Source organism: Canis lupus, chromosome 4 (genome assembly GCF_011100685.1).
Source record: "Canis lupus familiaris isolate Mischka breed German Shepherd chromosome 4, alternate assembly UU_Cfam_GSD_1.0, whole genome shotgun sequence".
NCBI lineage: Eukaryota > Metazoa > Chordata > Mammalia > Carnivora > Canidae > Canis > Canis lupus.
The window spans coordinates 69,557,733-69,576,921 of NC_049225.1; the positions used below are offsets into that span (position 1 = coordinate 69,557,733).

The following is a 19,189-nucleotide window of genomic DNA, read 5'->3' on the forward strand; positions in this document are numbered from 1 at the left end:
TCCCATTGACATACACGTTACTACTTCTCCCTTAGGTACAACCTGTCACTCTCTGTGACACACTTCTTGTTTTCTATGAAATCACATACACTCCTGAATTTCTTCTTCCTTTCTTTCTCTACTTCTCAGCTGTCTTTGTTAGCCCTTTCTTCTCTGCATGACTTCTGAGTTTTGAAAACTCCAGCCCTGGTATCTTTTTTCCTTCTCATTTACTCCCTTTCTCTGTGTGTGTGTGTAATATTAGCAAGAGCCATGATTTGTTTAACTTATTGGTACAATTTTTTTTTAAATTTATTTATGATAGGCACACAGTGAGAGAGAGAGGCAGAGACACAGGCAGAGGGAGAAGCAGGCTCCATGCACTGGGAGCCCGACGTGGGATTCGATCCCGGGTCTCCAGGATCGCGCCCTGGGCCAAAGGCAGGCGCTAAACCGCTGCGCCACCCAGGGATCCCCGCTACAATTTTTATTGAAAAGAACAACACACATGCACATGATTTTACTTTTTTTCTTTTTTTTTTAAATAGACTCTGTGTTCAGTTTGGAGTCCAGTGTGAGGCTTGAACTCAACACTGTGAGATCAAGACCTGAGCCAAGATCAAGAGTCAGACAATTAACCAACTGAACCACCCAGGCAACCCTGTATGCATATGATTTTAAAAGGCAAATGCAATAATAACAAAGGATATACAATGAAAAGTACATTTTGCCCTCACTCTTGTCCTCTGATCTATTAGTTCACTTTCCCACATGCGACCAGTTACCAATTCCTTGATATCTTGCCGCAGATAATCTTTAGATTTATAAGCATGTGGACCTGTTATTTCTTTAAACGTCATAAGTGGTAACATTCTAAATATATACACCATTTCCCTTGCCTTTTTTACTTAATATATCTTAGAGATTGTTTTGTATTATTATGCGTGGAACTGCCTTTAAAAAAAAAAAGACTTATCTAGTCCATCTCTTACTATCCAGACTCTTACTTTCTGAAACCAGGAACCAGAAAGATTTAGATATGAGGGGATACTGGCATTTCATTGCATGATGTATTAAATGTATCTTGCCGTCTCTCTTTTAAGAAAGGATCTTTTTGTCTTTAATTTTTACAAATGGTACAGTGACTATCCTTTCAGTGATAATAGTGTGTACATATACAGGCCACTTCAAAACGGAGATTTATAGAAATGGAATTGGTGGGTCAAACTGGATGTGCATTTAAAAAAACATATTTCGGGGAGCCTGGGTGGCACAGGTGGTTAAGTGTCCGACTCTTGGTTTCAGCTCAGGTTGTACTCTCAGAGTTGTAAGATCGAGTCCAGCATCTGGCTCCGTGCTCAGTGCTAGTCTGCTTAATATTCTCTGTCTCACAACCCCTCTGTCACCGCCCCCTCCCCACCCCATCCAGTGTGTTCTCTTTCTTTAAAAAGTAAAAAAGCATACTTTCCCCTTTTTTGGATATAGTGTTCCAAATGACAGATGGGTTTTAAAGGTCATGTGGATGTGAGCTGATATTTTTCCTCACCAGCATTTGTTTACAGGTTTGTCATTTTTATTTCTAAGGGTTTTTTTTTTTTTGTGTGTGTGTGTGTGTGTGTGTGTGTGTGTTTTAAACTTTTTGGAGGAGAAAAAATTCTCTGTCCTTCATAAGGGTTTGAAAAGAGTGTTCATGTACATGTTCTTTTGTTGTTTACACAGCTTAGATTGAAAGTAATTGTTCATTGAAGTAGAGCTTTTAAACGTGCATGTTTATATGCATGTATTTTGAAGACTAGATTGAGGAGAGAGGACATGAGAGGCTTGCTTTTGCTTTGTGTTTCGTTATAAGGATTTTTCCCTCTTTTCTGTAAGACTAAAAATAATTTTTTTTTAATTTATTTATTCATGAGAGACAAGCAGGCTCCATGCAGGGAGCCCGACGCGGAACTCGATCCCGGGACTCCAGGATTATGCCCTGGGCCAAAGGCAGACGCCAAACCACTGAGCCAACCAGGGATCCCCAAAAATAAATATTTTAAAAGTACAATTTTAGTTGTTAAACATGTAAGCTTATTTTTAGAGGATTAAACAGCCTAGAAATAATTTGTAATTTAAAAGGTTTCTTTTTTTTTTAAAGATTTATTTTTAAACAATCTCTTTACCCAGTGTGGGGCTCGAACTCACAACCCTGAGATCAAGAGACATGCTTGAGCTAGAATGTGTTATGCTAAGTGAAGTAAGTCAGAGAAAGACAAGTACCATACAATCTCACTCATACGTGGAATTTAAGAAAGAAAACAGAAGGACATATTAAAAGGGGGAAAAGAAAAAAAGAAGAGAGAAATAAGCCATAAGAGACTCCTAATGACAGAGAAAAAACAGAGTTGATGCAGGGAGGTGAGTGGGGGGAAGGACCAAATAGGTGATGAATATTAAGGAGGGTACTTCGATGATGAGCACTGGGTTTTGTTTGTAAGTGATGAACCACCGAATTCTACTCCAAAAATCAATATTGCACTGTATGTTAAATACCTAAAATTAAAAAAAGAAAAAGAATATTGATGCAGGCAGAAGTAGGGAAAAACATACAGCATTGTGGTAGCACCTCATAAAAATAAGGTGAATAATGGTCACACTGTGTTCCTAAAATTCTAGTAGTCTTTCATGGAGAATTAAACATAGTGTTCAAATAGTTACCTCTTCAGTACCTAGCAGGGGCCCCTGTTAGGGAAGAAGATATTAACCATGGTCCAGGCAGTAAGTCTGATAGCCATCTCTGCATATTTAGATTTGGTTTGCCTGGAAGCAAAGACTACCAGCTTTTGCGGGTTTTGCTGGGTGAGTGTGAAGCATATGGTTCTATATAGCCTGCTACTACAAAATAGCAATAGCTACTGCTACAGCCTTAATGGCAGTGAAGGTGTCCTGTAAAATACATTCCCACCATGTCCACCCTCACCTTGCTGCTAGCCAAGGAGTTGGCTCTGTGGCAAACTTATTTTCTGTATCTGTAGCCCATTTGTCATTTGCCAAGATAATGTAAGACCCTGGAAAATGGCACTGCCCATTTGTGTTCTTTGCTAATCAAGGAACTGTCTAGCAAGGTGGAAACAATGTGCTTTTTTATGTTCTTCAACTTCGTATTTTCTACCAAATTTTGCCTATATTTCTTTATTTCACTGCCTTCTGTTTAAATAATATTCAGTGCATGTTAGCCCACATTTTGGTGGTTATGTTTGGTTTGGATCTTCCCATATTCAGTAGGAAATGATGTAGAAGAAAACATACAGAGGAAATGAAGGCTCTGGAAAACAGGTAACAATGCGTAATTCAAGAGAAAATAGCACATGATAGGGCTTAATTCACTATGAAAGATATTATCAATGGTTCACGACCTTGGTGTTTATTATGTTAACATTACCTGGTTCAAAAAATATAGATGCCTAAGCCCTCTTCTGAGAATATCTGTTTTGGATGAGCTGAGGCAGGGACCAGCTGTGTGTGTTATGTGTGTTGTGTTGTATATTTCTTCCCTTCTAGAACTCCTTAGATTATTCTGGTGTAGCCAAGAATTAAAACTAGTAGATTGGACAGCCCCAGTGGCTCAGCAGTTTGGCGCCAACTTCGACCCAGGGTGTGATCCTGGAGACCCGGGATCGAGTCCCACATCAGGCTCCCTGCATGGAGCCTGCTTCTCCCTCTGCCTGTGTCTCTGCCTCCCTCTCTTTGTCTCTCGTGAATAAATAAATAAAATCTTTAAAAAATAAATAAATAAAAATAAAACTAGTAGATTATATGTTTTCTGTTTAGTTCTAGAAAGCAGAATTAGTAGCATTAGGGGAAAGATACAGAATAGAAAATTTCAACTCATTATAATGGAAAACATTTTGGTAAATAGAACTTTCTAGAAATATTTGAGTACACATGAGTTAACCACTTGTGAAGGATCCTGTGAAAATGACCGCTTTGGACAACACGTAGGACTTAGTCCTTCCTTAATTTTATTTTAAAAAGAAAGTGTTTCAGTGCTTCTGCAGATTTGGCATGTAATATGCTAAGATCAGTTTTAGGCAGAATGAGTTTGAGGTACCTGTGTCACAACTTTGTGGGGATGTTAGTTGACTCTGGAGCTTTTATAAGAAAAACCTAACTAGGAAGACGTCAGTGAAAAGGTGGTAATGTAGGGATGCTTGGATGGCTCAGCGGTTGGGCAGCTGCCTTCCGCTCAGGTCGTGATCCCGGGATCCAGGATCAAGTCCCGCTTCGGGCTCGCTGTGGGGAGCCTGCTTCTCCCTCTGCCTGTGTCTCTGCCTCTCTCTCCCTCTGTGTCTCTCATGAATAAATAAATAAATCTTAAAAAAAAATAAAAGTGGTAGTGGAAATCACCATCTCTAAACTGTTTTTCATTCATTTGACCCATTTTTTATAAGTACCATGTGTGAATAGTGATGAAAAGTCAGTGCCTGAGCTCATGGAATTTACATATGAGAAAACTTAAAACTGAAGAATCTTTTTATTTTTTTCAAGATTTATTTATTTATTTATTTTAGAGGGAGAGAAAGTATGAGCTGGGGGTGGTGCAGGGAAGGGGCAAAGGAGGAGAGAATCTTAAGCAGACTCCTCACTGAGCATGGAGCCTAATGCAGGGCTCAGTCCTACGACCCTGAGATCATGACCTGAGCCAAAATCAAGAGTCAGACACTCAACCAAGCCACCCAGTTGCCCCAAAACTGAAAAGTCTTTACACAATTACCAGGCAGCTTTTTAGTGTTCTGTGTCAGCTGGATTGCTTCAGTGGAGCCCAGGATTGCAACTGGATTGTAAATTCTTCGACAAAGTCCTTTGCACTACATCTAACGTGTGTGACATTTGCAGACATTGAAGTTGATGAAAAGGGAAATTTTGGTGGTGATTTCTCAGCTCAGAATATAAAATCGGAGAAAGATTTCTTTCTTTTTTTTTAATTTTTAAAGATTTTATTTATTTATTCATGAGAGACACAGAGGGAGAGAGAGGTGAGAGGCAGACACAGGCAGATGGAGAAGCAGGCTCCCTACAAGGAGCCCGATGCAGGACTTGATCCCGGACCCCAGGATCACACCCTGAGCCAAAGGCAGATGCTCAACTGCTGAGCCACTCAGGCGTTATTGGAAAAAGATTTCTAGGATCTCTTTTATTTGCATTTGTCTTTTTCTCTTTTGCTGTCCTTTCCCTTTATCTCTTCATTTTTCTTGCTTTTGTAACATTATTATTGTCATTAGTTCTTGAATAGAGTTATTTTTTGATCTACAATTATTCCTTAGTACTTAATTTTAAAATTTGGTCATGTACTCTCAAGGACTTACTGAAAATATGATACTAATGTGACTTAACCACAGATATCGAGAGGCAATTCAAAAATGGGATGAAGCGCTGCAGTTAACCCCAGATGATGCTACCCTGTATGAGATGAAGTCACAGGTAATGATTATGAAGAATTTCACTTTCCTTATGAAATCTCACTATATTGTGTTCATGTGTTTGGTGAGCAGTAATAAGCCAAAATAGCATTTCTTTCCATTATAATTCTCAAGTATGTCTTTTTTCAAATTTTTTCAACATTTCCTTTCCAAATATGTTACCGTATTATTATTGATGGCCCTGGGTGATAACATATTATTGCCGTATCATTTATGACTCTGTCTTTTGCATGAAATTAGAAAGTCATTTATTTTCACAATGATGTTAACTTATTTCAACCTATGGTAAGATATGAACAGATGACTATCTTTGAGGAAGTCACTGGTGATTTCTTAAATAAATATGTTTGCTTTCCTTGGAAATAAATGGTAGTGGACTGAGCAATAGCTTTGTTTCTTTAGAATGAGGATGGATTGGACTCTGAATGATGGTATCTCTCTGAAAATGACCTACTCCTTGGCAAAAGGTCAGAATAGACTCAATTTATTAATAGTTTAAAAATAACATTTGAATTTAAAAAATACATGTCTAATATTTTGTGGGAAAGTCTATAAAGAAAGTCCCTGAGTACTTGAATTAAAGTTATCCAAAAGACTTTCAAATCTTTAACAGAGTAAATATATTTTTGGCAGACAATAATTGCAATTCAGCCTTGATCTGCACACCTTACAGATAATTTCAGATGATGATCTCAAACATAAGGCACATTCTTTATCAGCTTTGATTTTAATTTAACCAAGAAAACCGCAAGTAAATTATGTTCATTGAATGAAGTGCTCTGAGGACCTTCATCTGGTTAAGTCTTTAGTTTTCAGTCTTGACTATGTATATGTTAAAGGCAGTATTTCTGGTGAACTAAAATGAAATAGTTTGAAATAAATAGTTTAATTTGTAACCTGATAATGATAGTTGTGTTACAAATCTTGTGAAATGTGAATGGTTTTAAAGATGATAGATAAAATCTAGTCCTTTCCCATAGACTGAAGTAGAAAGTTCTGGAACTCCTTATTTTTCTGCTTTGTATGGTTTGAAAAACCCAGTTGTGGGGAGGCCTAGGGAGTGTTTAAATGATTTCTGTACCATGAAGATGTTCATAGGATGGGTGGTTGAACAAATTTAAATTTACCTCGTTTAACATTAAGACCTGGGGTCCCCTGAAAACCACATTGTAAATAGAATAATCAGAAGCGGAATTAAGAATTCTAATGTCTCTGAGCCACCATAGCAAGATCATGACCACCTTTTTAACCAGATGGACAACAGAATTCAATAACTGAAAAGGGAATAATTTATATTTTCATAGTTATTTTAGAAATAAGAAGAATATATATTCATTCCTGATCCTGAATGGCAGAGAAGGGGATCAAAACCACTGAACTACTATATTTACCAGACTAAAAATTTTTTTAAATGAAAAAGTTTGCATATGGTTATTCATTAGTAGTTCACTAATTTATGAATATTGCTGACAGGTTTTGTTTCTTTTATTTGGCTCTAGGTCCTCATGTCTCTTCATGAAATGTTCCCAGCAGTACATGCAGCTGAAATGGCTGTCCAGAGAAATCCACATTCATGGGAGTCTTGGCAGACTTTGGGACGTGCTCAGCTTGGATTAGGAGAGATAGTCCTGGTAAAGAAGTCAGATTATTATAATGGTGAAATTTTATTCTGACCTGTTTTGATTAGCTGAACTACACCTATGCAAAAAGTAAATAGCAAATTACCTCTTAAAGGTATTAAGCCATAAACACAGAATAAAGTTATTACTGAACATCCTTTTCTATTGTAAACATCAGTTATATTAGAGGCAGAATATTTTTTTCAGGGGGTGCCTGAAAAAAGGCACCCCGAGGTGGCTCAGTCAGTTAAGCATCTGACTCCTGGTTTCGGCTTAGGTCATGATCTTATGGGTTGTGAGATTGAGCCCCATGTGGGGCTTCATGCTCAGTGGGATGGCTGCTTGAGAATCCCTCCCTCTGACCCTTCCCCCTCAAAATAGAGAAATAAAATATTTTTTAAAAAGAATTTTTTTGTCATTAGACATCATGAAAATTTTTTTAAAGATTTTATTTATTTATTTATTAATGAGAGACAGAATGAGAGAGAGAGAAAATGAGAGAGGCAGAGACACAGGCAGAGGGAGAAGCAGGCTCCATGCAGGGAGCCTGACGTGGGACTCGATCCTGGGTCTCCAGGATCAGGTCCTGGGCTGAAGGTGGCACTAAACCTCTGAGCCACCTGGGCTGCCTATGAAAATTTTTTTATTTTTTTTATTTTTATTTTTTTATTTTATTATTTTAAAAATAATAAAGATTTTCTTTTTCTTTTTTTTTAAGATTTATTTATTCATTCATTCATTCATTCATTCATTCATAGAGACAGAGAGAGAGAGGCAGAGACACAGGCAGAGAGAGAAGTAGGCTCCATGCAGGGAGCCAACACAGGACTTGATCCAGGGTCCCCAGGATCATGCCCTGGGCTGCAGGCAGCCCTAAACTGCTGCACCACCGGGGCTGCCCTGAAAATTTTTTTAAAATGGCATTTGGTAAACATTCAAATATAAAGAAAGCAATTTTTAGGTTAATTTCTTGCAGCATTAAATTTCCCACATTATAAAGTGATACCAGTATCTCATGGAGACAAAACCACTAATAGGTTATGTAGAGGAAGGAAGAAAGTAGAATATGGGAGAGTAATGATGATAAATAAATAAATAAATATATATTATTTATAAAATAATAAAAATATTTATTTATTTAGATTTTATTCATTTATTCATGAGAGACACATAATGGTTACATCTTCCTGGTGTGAATTGACCCTTTTATCATTCTTTAATGTCCTTTCTTATTTCATGTGACAGTCAATACATGTTAGCGTTATTTGGATCTAAGCTCTTGTCTTCAAAGGTGGGCATTCTTGGTACCTTCCTGATCGTGGTTTAACCAAGAAATCTCTAGACTCTTATGTCTGCTGGTCTGCAGAAGCAGAACAATGCACTTGCCTTATCTTGAACTATAATAGTGTTACCTGTACTTCAATGGATTTGGAGTCCTCAGCAGCAATTTGTCAGGCACTTTCTTTCACACTTTTTTAACTTCTTTTTTTTCATCTTAATCATCATCCAGTGTTTAGGGCCCAGCCCTAATTTCTATCCTTAGAAACATTATGTTTTAAAAAATATATACAAATATATGTATATATATTTTAAGAAGGTAGATAGATATTGTGGATTATATCAATCCACTCATTTTTAAAAAAAAAACAAAACAAATAAAAAAAACTGATTTTTTTTTTTAATCTCCCCTAGGCAATTCGAAGTTTTCAGGTTGCCCTTCACATCTATCCAATGAACCCTGAAATATGGAAAGAAGACCTTTCTTGGGCAAGAACACTACAGGAGCAGCAGAAGGTAGCACAGAAGATTAAAAAGTGTGAAGCGTCATCAGAAGGAACACATTTCTCACCCAAGTCGATTCCTGACTATGACTTTGAAAGTGATGAGATTGTTGCTGTTTGTGCGGCAATTGCTGAGAAACAGAAGACAGTTCCAGCAAATAAAACAATGGTTATTGTGTCAGCTTCTGGGACTGTAGAGACGGTCACTGAAAAGGAAGATGGTGCTACCCCACCAGATGGCTCTGTTTTTATCAAAGCCCGATGAAGTAGCAGGAATCCTTTGAGTCTCTCTTTTTGATTGCCACTTAAAATTTTAGGCATAGAGATGTTTGTTTACTGTGGAGAAACCGAGCAAAACTCCTGTTTGTAAAATGAGTTTTGCAGCTGAGACATATAAAAACTAAAAGATAGATTTACTGTATAGTGTTTGGACTATGCTTTGATAATTTAGGATTTCAACCTCTTAAGATTAGAGTTCTGAGTCCAGTGGCTTTTGATTCATAAACGTAATTTAATCCAAAAATATAAGTGGATGCATTTTGAAGACACAGCTTGAAAAGTGAATTCTCTAGTAGTGAATAACTTGATGGCCAGTGTTATTAAAATGTTGACTCTGACTTTTGTTTCATGATAAAGGAAGTCGGTGATTTCTTTCCCTGCTTAGAAATATACTCCTCTTACTATTCACCCTTCTGTTTTTCTGGTTGCATTAGAGTAAGTCTGCCACAAAGCTTGAATATTTTTGAGATTCATTTTGTTTCAAAATTGTCATTTGGTTACATGTGGAATCTTTGAAAGTTTGGCTGAAAATGCATGCATGTGTACATTCTAAACATTTTCTGAAGTTTCTCTTAATTCTGTGTATTTTTTGACTTTAAAATTATTATGACAGTGATAGTTGCCCCCTTCAGTATTAGATGTGTGAAATACTGATAAATGTCAGAATGACAGTTTTATTTTCTTAGTTGTTAGATAGTGTTCCTTACCACAAGTGAGTCATGTTTGAGATGTGCATTTTTAAAAAACGAATGGCTCTTATAGATGTGTCATAACAAATTGTACTGCTGCATTGTCCCAGTCAAAAGCAGTATTTTCTCCTTATTTTTAAAATCTTAGAAACTCTGAAAATAACTTATCTTTTGCTTATAACTTTCCGCTTGGAAGTCCTTTTCTAGATAACTTTTTGGGAACTACTCAATTAAATTACTATTACAATTTTAAATAGCTAGATTATACCTTTCTAAAAATAAGAAAGTAGGGATGTTAATGAGCGCCAGGGAGTGCATAACTTAGGCACAATACATAGAACCTAAAACATGACTTATGGTGAAATCCCATGAGTAGACAAGGGTATATATAAAGAAATACGTCATTGAAAGCCACAGTCATATTCACAAATCAAAACTGTCATTACTAATGTGAATTATTTTTATACTACATATATTGTAGTACAATTATATAGACTACTGGGTACTGTTACTTCTGACACTCAGGAAGCTATTATTGCTGGAAGATTAATTTTATCCTTGCTAGAAATGAAAGTAAGCTATTTTAAGGAATCTTACCTTAACCTGTTGGAGCATGTGAGTAATGTGCTACATTTTTCTGAGATGATCTTTTTTTCCTTTTTAAATTTTTACTTAAATTCTAGTTAGTTGACATGCAGTGTAGTACTGGTTTCAGGAGTAGAATTCAGCAGTTCATCACTTACATACAACATCCAGTGCTCATCATAACAAGTGCCCTCCTTAGACGTATCACCCACCCATTTAGCCCATCCCCTACCTTCTGAGATGATTTAAACAATTTTTCCTGTAGTGGAATGTTTACCTCTTTTTTCCCCAGAGTATTGTATTTTTCCCCAAACTTACATCAGAAAGTTAGCTCTGGTTAGAGAGATTGGTTTTAAAGTAATCTAAAAAACAAATGCTCATTACATTTTATTTTGTTTAATAAAGAATATTCTCCCAAAGTAGATACTTTGGCATTTACAGAAGTGAGCATTCACTCTTTAGTATGTTGTTTCTTGTATTGGGTTTTTGTTTATCATGTAATTTGTGAATAAATATTTTTTCCTGCATTTTAAAGATTTGCCTCTTTGTATTGTTAGCTTTTGAAAAATTAGATTGATTTAATTTCTTTGTTATGTGAGAATAAAATATGTAAAGCACCTTATATGATATCTTGCATAGGATGTACTCAGTAAATGTTAGCTATTTCTATGAAGAACTTTAGTTTAGAGATATTTAACCTCAGTTTCTCCTGATTTTAAGAAGGTAGGAAAACTTTCTAATCTTTATCTGAAAGTGAGGAGTCACTACTTTTGATATTATAGGACAATGGTTATCAGTTGGAGTCATTTTTGTCATAAAGTCTATGCCTCAACTCTAAAAGAGGCAAGACCCAGGATGGAGGGCATGTAACCACTAGATTCTACTAAGGAACACAGTATTTATGCTGTATTGATATTGGTAGGCCAGATTAGTCTCTTTCTTGTTCAGATGTAAGACATAAGGAGGAAGACATAAAATGGAGGGGAAAAAGGAAAAATGAACTATGAAGAAGGAAGGCACCTCATTTATACATGCCCCAGAAGATGCTCAGCTAACACTCTTCTATGCATGGAGAGAAAAATACATATATCATTTTATAAGGATGTGGATACTGCTACACAGACATTTGGTAAGCTTGTTAACTATAATACCAAATACTCCTGAATCTGAAAGAAAAATAGTTGAATATGATAGTGATATAATTAAAGATGTTTAATATACCTTCTGAAATAACATTAAACACTATATTGAATATAATTTGTGTTATTCTTATTTGAAAATTGTATGGCATAAACACTCACTAGTCAGAACACCACACATCCAGATCATGCCTGATAATTTGAGAATCCATATATTATTCTCTAGACAGTAGGTTTTTAGATTATAGAGTATTTATCTTAAATGTGCTAACAAATACTGCACAAACATTGAAGTCATGCAAGGTATAGATCACAGAACCCAGATCTACTGCAGTTGGGGCCTAGGTACAGAATTTATGGTAGCAGTCTTAGCATAAGGAGCTTTAAATTGATATCATGATAAAACTATAGTGAAGAAAAGAAGTTTTACCAGAGAAAGCTAGAGTTGCCATGATTATAACTGACCACCATAGCCTCAGTTTGAAAATTATGCTTTATGTAATGATGTCAAAAGCTTGTTTCACTGCCTTTCCCAGCAGTAAGAAAATTTTCTCAAAAAAAAAAAATTTTTTTTTTAAATTTCAGACTTTGTGAGCCAGTAGCCTTTCTAAATTGACTCTGGACCAGCCACTCTGAGCTTTGATTTCATGACATAACGTGTATCTACATGAGTTGTGAGTTGACACAAGAACCAGTTCTATAACTATCTTAAAATCAACTGGTATATTAAATATATTTTTTTCCAGAGAGATTTTTATTAAGCCAATGGTGTATACTTTGTAACTGATGACATTTTAGGATTGGGCAAGTAAGTGTTTGGGTTTTTTTAAATCACTAATAAAATCCAGAAATTTGTAAGTGATTGATTCATTACCAGAATAAATTAAAATGAAGTATGTCACTTTAGTCACTTGCAATTAAATATGCCCACTTGAATGCAAGGGAAGGGTAGCCCTATGACTGGTGTACTATGAATTGTGCCTTAACATGTGTTGTATGTGAACCTGCTGTGTTTGTCAAGGTAGAAAACAGGTTGAGAAATGTTGACATTTTGTTGGGAAGACAAAGGGTAGAGATGGCTTTCTTGCTAGGTGTTTCTTTACACATCCATTAAGCAAGGAATCCTGTAGAGGAGGACTGCCCATTCCTTGGTGAGCAGATCTAATTTTGGGTTAGATATTAGGTGGCCATTATTGGTACAAGCCTAAATTACATTCTTTAACCTAGACCCTTCAGCAATAAATCTGAGATACTGAATGTCCATTAGTCTGGCTTGGTCTCTCAACTGGCTCAGAAGTTAGGAGGGTACAGGAAGTATTATTTCTTGATTTCCTCAAACTCCAACAAAAATAGTGAAAATTATATTTCAAAGTAAGCATGAGATAAATTAAAAAAACAAATTGGGAATTTTTTTCTAGTTTTGTAAGTCATGGAAATTCTATTGGAAATGGATAATGTCAATTACAAGACAATATGTAAACATTTGTTCAGAGTATCCAAAAGGATACCCTGAATGTGGAAGATCACAGTATTAACTCTAGATTTAATTAGAAGGAATGACTGTAAAATGAATCATATTTTCTTCCCACTTTGTCAACTTTCTTAAGAGTGTAATTTACATATAATAAAATGCACCCTGTATTATAAATTTACAGTTTGAGGAGTTTTAACAAATGTGAACAACCACACAATCACCATTTCTATCAAGATGTAGAATATTTCCATCGTGCGAAAAAGTCTGTAATGCCCATTTGCAATGAGTTCCCCTCCACCCCAACAACCAGCACTGTTCAACTACTGATGACTTTATGTGATTAAAAATTAGATTTGACTTTTCTAGAATTTCAAATAAATCACAGTATTTACTCAGTGTCTGACACGTTTAGCTCAGCATAATGCTTCAGAAATCCATCCATGTCAAGAGTCATCTTGACAAGACTCGTTGTGTATATCAGCAATATGTTTTATTTTTTATTGCTGAGTATTATTCTGTTGTATGGTTAAACTACAATTTATAGCTATTCATGTGTGTTGATGGACATCTAGGTTGTTGAACATCTAAGTTTTGGTTTCTTATGAATAAAGCTGCTATATGCATATGTCGCAGGTCTGTGTGTGGATATGTGTTTTCATTTCTGTTGGTGAAATACCTGGAGATAACGATTGTTGAGTCTTTTTTTTTTTGCAAGGATTTTATTTATTTATTCATGGGAGACACAGAGACACAGAGAGGCAGAGACATAGGCAGAGGGAAAAGCAGGCTCCCCATGGGGAGTCCGATGTGGGACTCCATCGCTGGACCCCAGGATCACACCCTGAGATGAAGGCAGGAGCTCAGCTGCTGAGCCACCCAGGTGTCCAGGGATTGTTGAGTTTTGTGGCAAGTTGTATGTGTGTAACTTTAGGGGAAACTGTGAAACTTTTCCAAAGTATTTGTGCCATTTTTCATTCTGACAAGCAGTGTATTTTTAAAAGTATTCAGTTGCTCCGTATCCTTGTCAATGCTTGATATTGTCATTGTTTTTCATTTTAACCACGTTGGTGGATGGGTAGTATATCTCCTTGTTCTAATATGCATAATATGCATATGCTGATGTTAAACATTTTTCATATGCTTGACATTTGTATATATTTTGGGACGTACCTGTTCAAATATTTTGCTGATTTTTTTATTTGGGTTAACTAATTGTTGAACTGTAAGAATTTTTTCTCTATTCTGGATAAAAACTTTATGAGATATTTGCATTGTAAATATTTTATCCCCATCTGTGGTTTGCATTTTTGTTTTCTTAATGATAACTTTGAAAGAGCAGAATTTTAAAATTTTGATGAAGTCCAATTTATATATATTATAAAATATATATATTATATTATGTTTAAATGTGTGTGTGTATGTATATATATATGATTGTGCTTTTTGTGTGCTGAGAAATCTGCTTACTCCAAGATCAGAAAGATTTTTTTTTTTAAGAAAGATTTTTATTTTATTTTATTTTTTTAATTTTTATTTATTTATGATAGTCACAGAGAGAGAGAGAGAGGCAGAGACATAGGCAGAGGGAGAAGCAGGCTCCAGGCACTGGGAGCCCGATGTGGGATTCGATCCCGGGTCTCCAGGATCGCACCCTGGGCCAAAGGCAGGCACCAAACCGCTGCGCCACCCAGGGATCCCCAGAAAGATTTTCTATGTTTTCTCTATAAGTTTTACAGTTTAAGCTTTTATAATTAGTTATGTGATCTATTTGAAGTTAGTTTTTATGTGCTGTACAAGGTAAAGGCCAAGGTTCATTTTTTTAAAAAAATTATTTATTTATAATGTCTACACCCAACTTGGGGCTCAAACTCAAAACCCTGAGATCAAGAGTTGCATGCTCTACTGACTTAGCCAGTCCAATACCTTGCATCTTGAAAATCAGTTCACCATTTCTCTGCAGGTCTGAGTTCTGTATTCTGCTACAATGACCTGTATGTTTATTCTGACACCGATTCCACACTGTCTTAATTTCTGTGGCTTAAAAATTGTAGTCTTAAAAATCAGCGTGGTTTTTCCAATTTTACCCCCTCCCCAGATGTTTGGCTATTCTACTTTCTTTGCTCTTTCATATACATCTTTTTCTTAAAAAAAAATTTTTTTTTGTCCTTCCATGTACATTTTAGAATTAACTTGTCTCTATAGACAAGTCTGCTAATATTTTAATTGGAATTGCATTGGATCTACAAATCAGTTTGGGAAGAATTACCATCTTAACAATATCATATCTTTGAATTCATGATTGTGGTATAACTGTCATTGTTTAAGGTCTTTAATTTCTCTTAATGATGTTTCTTGGTTTTCTGTGAATAGGTCTTGCCCATATGTTTGTTGCTTATCTCTAAATATTTTATATTTTTTGATGCAATCACAAGGGGTGTTTTTAAAATTTTATTTTCCAATTTGATACTATTACATAGAGATACAATAGATTCTTTGTGTGTGTTGATCTTGTAGCCTGCCACCTTGATACTTCATTTATTAGTTGAATTAGCTTTTTGTAGATTCCTTACAATATTCTATCCATATAAATATGTCTTTGTGAATAAAGACAGTTTTTCTTCTTCCTTTTCAAATTATGCCATTTAGGGATGCCTGGGTGGTTCAGTGGTTAAGCATCTGCCTTTGGCTCAGGGCGTGATCCCAGGGTCCTGGGATTGAGTCCCACATCGGGCTCCACTTATGGAGCCTGCTTCTCCTTCTGTCTCTCTCTCTGTGTGTCTCTCATGAATAAATAAATAAGATCTTTAAAAAAAAACCCAAATTATGCCTTTTATTTCCATCTCTTGCCTTATTGCACTGGCTAGAACCTCTACTACAATGTTAAATAGAAGCAGTGAGAGTGGACATTCTTGCCTTGTTGGTAGTCTTCTGGTCTTTCACCATTAAGTATGATGGCACCTATAGTGTTGTTGTTGTTGTTGTTGTTGTTTTACTATAGTGTTTTTATACATGTCTTTTACTAAATTGAGGAAGTTCCAGTTCCCCTGTAATTACATTTTGTTAAATGTATTTTTCCATCTATCAGAAGATCTTATAATTTTTCTTTTATCCTGTTTGTATGATGAGTTACATATGTTTTTCTAGTGGCAAATCAACTGTATTTCTGGGATAAATCCTATTTAGTCATGCTGGGTTATCCTTTTTAGATCTTTCTTGATTCAAATTGGTAATACTTTATTAAGGATTTTTATGTCTATGTTCACGAGGAATTTGGTCTGTAGTTCTCTTGTAGTTCTTGAATCAGAATAATGCTGACCTCATTTGTAAAAAAAATTGAGTATTCCCATCTACTCTTTTCTCAAAGAGTTTCTGTAGATTTGGTATTTCTTTCAATAGCGTTTACTAGAACTAACAAGTAAAGTCACCTGGGCCTAGTGTTTTCTTCTGGGAAGGGTTTTAAATTATAAAATCAGTTTTAAAATAGCTACATTGTAGGTCTTATCAATTATGCCACTTTGAGTAATAGTATGGTTTTATTTAAATTAAGATCCAAAAGTCCATTCTTTGCATCTGTTGATATGTCTCTTAATCTTTTATTTACTTTTTATTTTTATTTTTTAGAAGATTTTATTTATTTATTAGAGAGAGAACATGCAGGAGTGGGGTTGGGGAAAGAGCATATGGAGATGGAGATGCAGAGTTCTTGCTGAGTAGGGAGCCAGACATGGGGCCTGATCCCAGGACCTCAGGATCATGACATGAGCCAAAGGCAGATGCTTAACTGACTGAGCCACCCAAGAGCCCCTCTTAAACTTTTATCATATAGGTTCCCCTTCCTTTTTTTTCCTTGCAATTTATTTTTCAAGGAACAAAATCATTTGTCCTTAAGAATTTTCTACATTTTGTGCTTTGTTTATTGCATCCCACCTAATGTCATTAATGTTCCTTTATATTTACATTTCCTATCAATTTATCAGAATTGTTCAATTTTTGGGCAAGAATACATTATAGGTGTCTTTGGGTCCTTAGACCAGAAGTAAAATATTTCTGATGTCTCTATAGTATCAGTAGCCATGGACTATCATTGCCTAGATCTGTTATTTTACTAGCATCTAAAAAGTGTTGTTAGTTGTTAGTCTTTTCGTGCTAGAAAACATTTTTTTTTAAATATGTAATGCTCCCCACACAGGCGAATGGCCATTCAGCTTTCTTTTTTTTTTTTCTTTCTTTCTTTTCCTTTTTTTTTTTTTTAAGATTTTATTTATTTATTCATGAGAGACACACACAAAAGCAGAGACATAGGCAGAGAGAGAGAGAGAGAGAGGCAGGTTCCATGCAGGGAGCCCGATGTGGGACTCCAGGATCACTCCCTGGGCCGAAGGCAGGCACTCAACCACTGAGCCACCCAGGCATCCCTAGAAAACTTCTTTTAAAAAAAAAAACAAACTTCCCCTCATCAACTATTTTATGACCTTGGGAAACAATTTATGTAGTAAAGGTAGTCTATTTAGTGGAGGCTTTGTTTTTTCCCTTTATTTAGCACTTTTTAAAATAAGATGTTTGTTCCTTAGTGTCCTCCAAAGGTGACTAGTGAGGTATTTCATCTTGTTTTGGTATCATTGTGAAGTCAGGCATTGAGACATATTTGATATGTTTCAATCCCTCCACTTATTATTCATACTGGTGGTGTTGTACACACCTCAACTTCAGAAGATAGTGCCAAGTTCATTTTTTCAAAATGATTATATCAATTTTATACCTCACTAACAGTGTATGAGAATCTCAAAAGCATACTTGGTATTTTTAGACTATAAAATCTTTACAAATTGGATTGGTGTCTATCATTGCTGTGGGGTGTCCCGATTGAGTTGGGGGCCTATGGCATGGGTGGTGAAAGAAGTGTATTGAGTACACTGCCAGAAAGCAGCCAGGAGGACAGCAAAGAAGAGACAGTGTCCTGGGCCACGGCAGTGACAGGCCACCTATGTACAGCTGGGTGAGGGCTATGGGGGTTGTGCAGAACTTCCTCTTTTTTGGTAACCTTAGGAACTGTGTCTAGTTGTAAAGAGCCTGTTGGTCAGTGTGGGTCTACAACTTCGTGAGTCTGTTGGTGTCAGCGTGGTGGTCACTGTGGGCCCTTTTGCCTTGCTTATTTCTGCTGCTCCAGCCTGTTGCCTAAAAGCAGCCTCTCTAGTTGTGATTTAATTTTTAGAAATTTATGACATGAACTTGATTTTGTGCTATAGATGAATTGATTTAGCTCTCTTACATTCCCCTGATATATTTATTTATGACTCCTGCCTCCATTCCCAGTAAAATTGATTATAATTTTGGCTTCAATCTATGTTCATGATTTAATAGGACTAGGTAATTATTACACGTAGTTAGTGTCATCTCGTATATATTAGTTTACCTTTTTTGTACTTTGTTTCTCTTGGAGTCAATAATTGCTTTTGTTGTTCTGTAGCTTTATATATATATTACTAATTTTTCCCTTGACTATCTAATAGAAATGTAATACTACTGTCAGTATTACCAAACATTAAGTAGTCTGTCAAATTTTTTTGTGGGTGGGAGCAGCAAAACAAAGTTTATTGAGTGATAATACAAAGCTCCCAAAGAGGGAGGAGACCTGAGAGGGTTGCCCTGTCAAAGTTTTTTTTTAACTTTAGAGAGATTCTAGAGCCCCCTCTCCTGCTTCAGTCTGGTTGCACATCCTCTTGGTTGGCTACAGAGCTTTTGCTTTGAGCTCTTGCTTTCAGAATGCTCTTTGCATCTTCCTTGCATTGAATCTTGTTTCAACCCTTATCAAAAGGAAATAATGACCTAATTGTTCAGATTTAGTGCATGGACTTGCCATGGTTAACAGTTTTTTTTGGACATAGGAATATTTGATGTACTCTTCTTTTATCTCCCAAGCTGTGGATGGATGACCTAGAAAGGTAAGGATAAGATAATGAATGAATGGTAGAGACATTGATATTGATATAAGGCTAAGAGGCCCCAGCTATCCTTCTTTTTTTTTCTCCAAAATGCTACCAGCCTTCAACTAAAGCCCCAGGTGTGACCCAAGACAGCACCATGTCAAACAACAGGGTCAAATGTTCTCTTTTGCGGTGAGGCTGTTTCTCTCTGATTCCATTTCTTGTGTACCTGGAGAGCCACCTTGCGATCGATCGTATTGG

General features: G+C 36.1%; 1 protein-coding gene across 5 annotated transcripts in view; it reads left to right on the forward strand.

The window, feature by feature from the left end:
• Positions 1-13,638, forward strand: part of TTC33 (tetratricopeptide repeat domain 33) — a 34,999-nt gene extending 21,361 nt beyond the window's left edge. For 4 of the 5 annotated variants that reach the window (XM_038535250.1, XM_038535249.1, XM_038535252.1 and 1 more), the window contains exons 3-5: positions 5,358-5,439; positions 6,938-7,069; positions 8,750-9,455. In XM_038535250.1, coding sequence (XP_038391178.1) covers positions 5,358-5,439; positions 6,938-7,069; positions 8,750-9,103 — 568 coding nt within the window. In that variant the 3' untranslated portion in view covers positions 9,104-9,455. Of the gene's footprint in view, positions 1-5,357; positions 5,440-6,937; positions 7,070-8,749 lie in introns of all 5 variants that reach the window. The other variant, XM_038535248.1, reaches the window with a different exon arrangement.
• Positions 13,639-19,189: the final 5,551 nt, after the last annotated feature.